The sequence below is a fragment of the Anarrhichthys ocellatus genome, unplaced genomic scaffold, assembly GCF_004355925.1.
Source record: "Anarrhichthys ocellatus isolate YVR2014 unplaced genomic scaffold, GSC_Weel_1.0 scaffold121, whole genome shotgun sequence".
In the NCBI taxonomy this organism is placed as follows: domain Eukaryota; kingdom Metazoa; phylum Chordata; class Actinopteri; order Perciformes; family Anarhichadidae; genus Anarrhichthys; species Anarrhichthys ocellatus.
The window spans coordinates 341208-349868 of record NW_022280151.1 but is presented as its reverse complement, the minus strand read 5'-3'; the positions used below and the strand labels follow the sequence as shown (position 1 = coordinate 349868).

The following is an 8661-nucleotide window of genomic DNA, read 5'->3' as shown; positions in this document are numbered from 1 at the left end:
TACACACACACACACACACACACACACACACACACACACACACACACTTATATGACAACCAATCATTTGAACTGAGAGACAACTGCTCAATGTAAATGTTGCTTCTTGCTCCACGGCTCCTTCTAACTGCCAAATTCTCCTAATGATTCCACCATGTTAATGTAAACTTCAACACACAACTGTAAAAACAACTGCAACAGAAAACTTTCTATGAACGGGTTCTATATCGACGTGGACTACAGTTCAATGAATGTGCGGTTGACTGACCTGGTGAATGATGGCTACTTTATGCTGCTTGCCCAGGTCTTCATTCACCATGTCCACTTTTGGAGGACGTACCACTGTTTCTCTGAATGGAATGATGGGCTTGGACGCGCTGATCTCAATTTTAGCAAACCTTCAAAAAGACAAGTGAAAATCCTGTTATTGACACTAATGATAGTTTGATCTCCATTGTCTACCATCAGCTTCATGCCACTTTGATATTGTCATGTATTACCTTTATAAAAACTTAAGTTACTCAATATATAACCTGAGAACTGAGAATAAAATACATTTTAAGGGCCGGATTTACACCAAACCAGGCGTCGTGGCGACCATCATTTGAGTGTGGGTAGTGACTTTAGGCTGTAAGGACCACAGCTGTGCTGCAGCAAAAAATGTAAACACAATCAACTTTTGGAGAAACGCAAGTTGACGTCACACTGTGGTGACCAATCACTAAAATGCGATCAGACCGGAAGACAACCAAGGAAAGAAGAAGCTTATCTACCACGTAGCATTCCACTGTTTACCGAGCAGCTACAAAGATGACAAAGCGACTGACCGCCACCGGGATGATTTTTCCACTGCTATCAAACCATGATATCAAAGACGCTAATCGTCCAATGGAACTCCAGCCGATAACTGTCTAATAATGTAAAGCCTTTTTACAATAGTTGTGGACTAGGGATGCCAACTGAAATATGCGTCTTAGTAGCGATCAGTTCTAAGTGAAACTATTGTTCAGCTCCCAAAGCGGGGGAATGATAGAAACAACTGAATGTCATTCTAATGTGAGCACAAACTAAATAAACAGCAGTTTTTAGTTTATGATAAACACAATGACAGCGGAGGTTAGGAAGAGGAGTGAGTTCAGGCCAAGGACCCCCAAACTGACCCCCGACTATATATATTGTATAAAATTGTGTTTTATATTAAACTGGGCCTAGTGCCATGTATAAACATGCCTCTTTATTGTGCATTCAATACTAAGCTATTCAAATAATACACAGGTTCATATATTCATGTTTTTATTTTAAACATGTGCAAGGTACAGTGAGTAGGGTGGCTGTGCACTGCCATTTATAAACAACTGATACCAATGCCAATATCAACATTGTCTGTCAATTGCATGATAATCATACATACAAGCTATTGAAATTGATGTTTTCATTTTAAACATAAATGTGGAAATGAAAAATGAGTGATGGCCTATTAGTGCCACTGCCATGCATGAAGATACCTGTTATCTTGCATACAATACTGAACTATTTTGAAAAAAACAAAAAGAAATAATAATTTTTAAAAAATTGTCCAATCAACCAAATATTTCGTGGACCCCCTACAGTACCTCTGTGGACCCCCTAGGGGTCGCGGACCCCCTGTTGAAGACCTCTGGACTAAACTATTAGCGAGATGGAGAGAAATGTTGCTAAAAGACAAAACTATTAAAGAGATGAAGAGAAATGTTGTAGAATCTGTAGAACATGTCACATGCTGCTTACACAGGCAGTGTGGTCTGGATCACAGTAATTACACCAACTCACTGTATATCATTCTCTTCAGCTTGCTTAGACAAACCTGGGAATAACTCATAGAGCACTATTGGCCTTTGCATTCTCCATTCAACTATCTGTATAGCATGGAGCTCTTTAATATTGATCAATACTGCTCTAAACGGCAACTCTTTATTAGCATAACATCCACGGTACAGACTCCCTCCAGGTTCCCATGTTTCACCTACATTCCCCTGGGTCCTAAGTCCCTCCATGTACAGCTTCTTATCACCCTCTATGTACCAACGTACATAACAAATACCACACATATTACGGTAATCAGCATTGCATATGTGTCTGACCAAAATACCAAAAAAGAAATGATTCATTCAAATTATTTTTTTAGAGTTTTTAAAGTGTTTTTGTATGGAATATGTATAATACACTACTTTTGAATTCATTATTGAATAGCAATGCGATTAATCGCAGAACATCATGCGATTAATTGCGATTAAAAATTGTAATCGTTGCCCAGCACTAGTTTATTTATGTTATTTGAAACATTGCTATATGGAAATAAATGGAGATTTGCAATAAAATTCCCATAAACAGCCAACTTATAAACAGTAAACATGGTCAAAACCGCCTGAGTGCATCTTTATAACTGTTATGATAAATGGTGTATTTTAGCGTATTTTTAATCAACTTTACAATCACAGTTGTAGTAAAGAGTAGTAGAAGACATTCAGTTGCATAATTATGATAACAGAAAATGGACTGTACTTGTATAGCGCTTGTCTAGTCTTCCAACCCCTCAAAGCGCTTCACACATTTACCCATTCATAGACCACAGGAACACGAGAGCAATATGGGGTTAAGTGTCTTGCCCAAGGACACATCGACATGGACAAGTGGAGCCGGTGATCGAACCGCCGATCCTCTGATTGAAGGACGACCGTGCTCCACCACTGAGCCACAGTCGCCCTCATTATGCATACATCTTGGTTATAATGTTGACATGGCTTTTACAATTTTGATTACATACTATAGGCGAGGATAAAAATATTATTTTTTGCATCCCTAACCCTAGCTTTCAGGAGAACAGAAATATTCATCTTAGCCATATAGTTGAGGAGCTATTCCTGATTCATTTTGGGTATACTATTTTGGGCTTTTTGTTCTGAGGGATAAGGCTAGGGTTTACCAGGTTACGGTCAATTCATACTTTCTTTCTTGTAGCCAGCATGGAGGGACAACAGGCACACACACATTAGACATCTGACTGAGTCTACATCTTGCCGCTAGTCAGTTTTATCTTTTTGTTTTAGTTAGGTTTAGGCAACTAAGTGCCTTTTCACACCGGAAAGTCCGTATCACATTAAAAAACTGTTTTCAGACAAAAAAACGAACCAAAATATGGTTCAGTTTGTTCTGGACCGAGAGCACCTCTTAACATCAGACGCTTGGCTGTTTGGTCTGGACCTTGGTCCGAGAGGGTTTCACCCCTGTAATTTCGGTTCAGATCAAACTAAAAATTCTGAAAGTCCAGACCACACATGATAGGTGTGAAAGGGCCCTAAGATGACTTGGTTAAAGATAGGTGGAGATAGAATTCAGGATGTGAATCATGCCCTCAAAATCTTTTGTGACATTATAAGGACGAGCTACTTCTACCATTTCTTCTGAGAAAGTATTTGCAAGCCCATAAAAAGTCACGTGTATTGTTAAAATGCTGTTGTTTTTCTGGTGACAGGACTTGATTTAACCCTTATCAGATGTTTAAATGTACAAGAACATGATTTCTAATACAAAATATATTTGGATTATCACTTGTTGCACAGGTGCAGCGCTACACACTCTGCATGGGAACCGTAGTTAGTCACGACTATCTACTCACTTACCAAATTGACAGTGTAATGGTAGGAAAAGAGGGGGCTTTTAAAATAGAATGAAAGGCACGGACATGATCGGCCATGATCGTCACCAGCCGCTAATGAACCACCCAATAATGTATGGTCATACCATGCCATAGATACACTCCGGGTGCGCTGCACACCTCTCGCCACAAAAAACCCTGTTTTCACCCAGTAAGTTGTCTTAAAAACTATTTTTTATTTCATCAGTTTCTGGGCAAAAGCAGCCACCATGTTATGAAAAAACAGGACTTCCACCAGACCTGATATAATTGCCACAGGAGCAAGCTCTCGGTCCTAATTGCCACAGGACATAAAGCTTGGTTCAAGTTCAAATACAATATGCGCCTTCATCAGTGAGGTGACCAAGAAGCAAATGAGAACTATAAAAGTATGAGGGTTCCTCTGCAGGGAAAGGAGAACCTGACAGCAGGGCATCCATCTCTGTGGCTCTCAGCAATCAGGCCTCTCCAATTGAGTGGTTAGATGGAAGTCACTCCTGAATAAAAGTCATATTAGAAGCCACTTCAAGTTTGCCAAACAGCTCTGAAAGCAGCCTGAGCGCAGGAGGAAAAATATTCTCTGAGGTGATTGACAAAAGTCTCTAGCAATAGGTCAGGTGAAAACAAGGCACCATTACTGTAGTAACGACGTTGGTCTGATGAAGCATGGTGAGGCAGGATCTGGGAGCCATTGAGTGAAGCCAAATAAGAGAGATCCTTTAGAAAAACCTGCTCCATTGAATCATTCACTTTCAGTTAATGTGTCTTTCGGTGTCTCTGCTCACTTCCACATATGTTTGGTTGAATCTACTGTATTTTCATTGAATTCAGAAGTAGGAGGGAGCAATGTATTGCCCAATAAATACAAGGTTACGGGAAGGGCCGGTGTTTTAGATGTCTCAAATAAAGCTTTTCTGGAAACAGCAAGAAACCTGCCTCTTAACTGAATTTGCATTGTCATATGAGAGCACAACAGTGACACGAGGACAAAACCAAATTTGTTACTGAGAAAACTTTCTAAAAATCTATCTGCTAGTCTATCAGTGGAGGCCTGCATCGTACCGACAGAGAGAGGCAGCGGTCAATATGTGATGATGGCTGGATAATGATGGTGCTCAGCCTCTCTCTTAATCCGAGTATGAAGTAGACAGGGCTTTAATTCATTTCATTTCTCATGACTTTGGCACAAGGGACACAGGCAGAGATAAAGAGACATTTGGAGATGACACACACACTGACCGGTCTCTGAGGTCGTCCAAGCAGCGTTGGAGATGAACCTCACCAGCAGTTACCAGAACATGTTCTCCTGTTTCCTGAATCAGAACCTCAGCACAGGGATCTGCCTGGTTCAACAGACGCATCCCACGCACCAGCTTTGGCATCTCACCTAGCACACAAACACATAACCAATATGGTTTCATTAGTCTGAATTAGTAGTTTATTGTACAACTGCATGTTAGGGAAATAGTGGGTAAAAAACAACAAAAGAATTACGAAGCCTAGGGAGGTTACTACTATAAATACTATCCTGAGAAAAAAACCTCTCAGGATAGTATTTATAACATCATACATTTGTGAGAAAAAAAATTTGAGCGAAAATGGGATTAAAAGTAACAATTGAAAAAAATATATAGTGTTTTTCTCAAGGAACTACATCGCTTCATCACACCACAGATGCCACCTGCAGTACGTGAGTTGTCCAGTGCAATATACCTTCATTATATAAGTATGTATTCATGTACATGAAAGAACACAAAAAGATGACAGCAAATTTCAACCAACAAGATGAAGGGGTCTACTTTAATAGTGTCAACACAAAAAACATCACAGACTTAAACTTCAAAACCTAAACTTCATTACAACCATCATAACATAGATGACATGTGACCTCTGCATTTAATCCATCCTCAGCAATGGGAGCAGCGGGCTGCAGTAAAGGTTCAGTGTCTCACTGAAGGACAGTAGGAGCTGTGGATCCAACAGCCAAGCTCCTGGTTAAAGGACGACCTGCTCTATTTTGGTTCATGAATATGCAGCAGCACAAAGTCCAAAATGGCTGAGTGAAGTGGAAGATAGATTTAAGGGTGTGGTGATCAAGAAATACACTCTCAGCCAGTCACATGGCCATCAGTAAGTCAATCAATCGACCCAACGCTATTTGAGTTTGACTTCTACTACGTATAACAACATGAATGGTCTGATCATATAATTGAGTGGACAGTATTTGCACCATAATGCATTTCAATGATGAAACATGAACCACAAAAGAAACAGTTGGAAAGGAGAAAAAACTGTCTATTGTTTGACCAGCGAATGAACTTTCACGTTGCTGTGAGTGTCGTCTAAAGAAGCAGATGTGTCAGAATGTGATTTCCCGACAGTGAGCTTAATGAACAACGGTCTACACTGCTTTTACAGTGCGTTCTGGAACACTGAACAAAATGGCTAACTCTCAGAACCGTTTACTAACTGTTGAACAGTTTTGATGCAAAACAGCATTTAGAGCTTTCTGTCCTTGTTGTGAACACAGGATGCATTTTATTACCAGGAGTTCTGTCCCTGCAAAGCCTGCCCCGTCTGTACATCAGGAGCATATCCAGTTTGTATAATGTCATCATTGGAGTCTACCAACATGCACACTCACTGAGCTGCTGTCTACACACTTAAAAGCTCTTTGGTTTTGGAATGGCACATTAATAGGGCCCGAGCTACCGACAACGTCGGGTCGCGAAGGCCCTATTGATATTGTAAGGGGTATTATTATTAGGGCCTGAGCAACCGACAACGTCGGGCCTACGAAGGCCCTATTGAAACTGTAGTGGTTATTATTGGGGCCCGAGCAGCCGACAATGTCGGGCCAGCGAGGCCCTATTGAAACTGTAAGGGGTATTATTAGGGCCCGAGCAACCGACTACGTCGGGCCAGCGAGGCCCTATTGAAACTGTAAGGGGTATTATTAGGGCCCGAGCAACCGACAACGTCGGGCCAGTGAGGCCCTATTGAAACTGTAAGGGGTATTATTAGGGCCCGAGCAACCGAAAACGTCGGGCCTGCGAAGGCCCTATTGAAATTGTTAGGGGTATTATTAGGGCCCGAGCAACAGACAACGTCGGGCCTGCGAAGGCCCTATTGATAATGTAGGGGTTATTATTATTTTTCGTGATTCTTATTTTTGCACTTTGGGAGCATATTGGGGGTACTTGCCGTGCGTGACAAACATGTCCAACTCCGCTAGATCTAAAAAAAAGCCTCTCAGACCCCTAAGCTCTGCCTACTTAGATTTTCCGCCATATTGAATTTAATGAAAAACACATTTTTGCAATCTCCTCCTACATGCTGGGTCCGATTGCTACCAAATTTGCTGTGGATCATTACTGGATCTACCTCATCAAAAGCTATCAAAAACTTTCTGATAACTCTTAGCGTTTACAAAATATGGACCAATAAACTTCTTAGGGGCGTGGCTTAATATCAATACACATAACTTCTCAACCGTTTGTCCTAAAATTCCAAGATTTGCAGCATATGTGCACATCGCATGCTGTAACATACCCTGAGGTTTGTTTTGCATTCAACCACTAGGGGGGCGCTACAGCAAACCCGCAAAGTTGTGCTTTTTGTCACTTTTTGCAGATTTCAGCCTTCGTATTTTAACGAACTCCTCCTAGAGAATTTATGCGATCAACTTCTCCTTTGGTCAGGATGCTCTTAAGACCTTTGTGATTAAAAGTTATCAAAATCGCGCGCTTTCATCGAAGAACCTTGACGTGGCGTGGTGGCCATTTTGCCTCATTGTTTTTGAAAAAATAAGTTCTTATAAATTGTTATAACTCCAAGGTACATTATCCAATCCGCACAAAACTTCTTATACATGATGCTATTTCAAGCCTGAACATACTTCAATTGAAAAAAATTCAATAACTCATAGCGCCGCCTACTGGCTAAAGGAAATGTCATATTTTATACTTTTCTTTATTCCTCCTAGCCAGGTGACCTGATGAGTCTCAAATTTGGTACGGATAGCCTTAAGACATTGATGATGCATCATCATGAATATTATGCGTTTTCGTTGAAGGCTGTTGCCGTGGCGACGCATCGTTCGCCATGAAAAAGGAAGCTGATGGTTTAGTGGGTTGGGATGCTCAAAAACTCATGGAACTTTGTACACGTGTCATAGGAAGACATATTGTATATGGCTTTTAGGCTTGTCCGTTTTAAATTGCCTCTATAGCGCCCCCTACAATATTTCAAAAGAGCAGCCCCAGCGCTACATTTGAGCTACATGTATGAAACTTGTAAGATACATGTATCCTATGGAGACTTAAATATAAGTCTCTTGGGACCATGCTCTAAACCCTACCAGAAGTCGGCAAATTTCATTTGTGTGTCATTTTTCCATAGAATGTGGCCTATTTCTAGTCGCTATACTTTAATGAACCCCTCCTAGGGAATTTGTCTGATCCTCTTCAAATTTGGTCAGTCCAATCTCAAGACCATTGTGATTAAAGGTTATCAAAAGCTTTACGTTTGACGGAATCGTTTAGCCGTAGCAGGCGGCTACTTTACGTGATTCCCCATGAAAAAGCTGATGTAACTCAGCTGGACTTGCTCCAAACAGTCTCAAACTTCACATGCTTGATAACACTCATGGCCTGAGGATGTTTGCACGTGTTCTGTAGTGCCAGGCAGCGGATACAGGAAGCATCGGACTATTTGCAAAGCATCATTTCCAGTATCAGGCGGTCCACTCGGGATTAAAAACGTCTCGCTCACGGACGCGCCGTCCGACGGTCACGAATGTTCTCGGACGTGCAGGCCGGAGTCCCGCCAGCACCCCCGACGCGCTGCAGATTGCGAGGGCCCGTTCATCGCTGCTCGCAGCTTTAATTAATATTTTATATTTGCACCCTTCCCTTCTTTGTACTGGAACTGCTGCACAATAATTTCCCCTCGGTATAAAGTTATTTACTGTGTATTTGATGACGTAAA

At 41.3% G+C, this 8661-nt stretch overlaps 1 protein-coding gene across 1 annotated transcript in view; it reads right to left on the bottom strand.

Moving 5' to 3' along the window:
• Positions 1–93: 93 nt before the first annotated feature.
• Positions 94–8661, bottom strand: part of LOC116399661 (elongation factor-like GTPase 1) — a 36293-nt gene continuing 27725 nt past the window's right edge. Inside the window, exons 4-5 of the mRNA XM_031876977.1 lie at positions 4912–5059; positions 94–397 (exon numbers count right to left, since the gene is read on the bottom strand). Of these exons, the coding sequence (XP_031732837.1) occupies positions 244–397; positions 4912–5059 (302 nt within the window). The 3' untranslated portion in view covers positions 94–243. The remainder of the gene's footprint in view (positions 398–4911; positions 5060–8661) is intronic.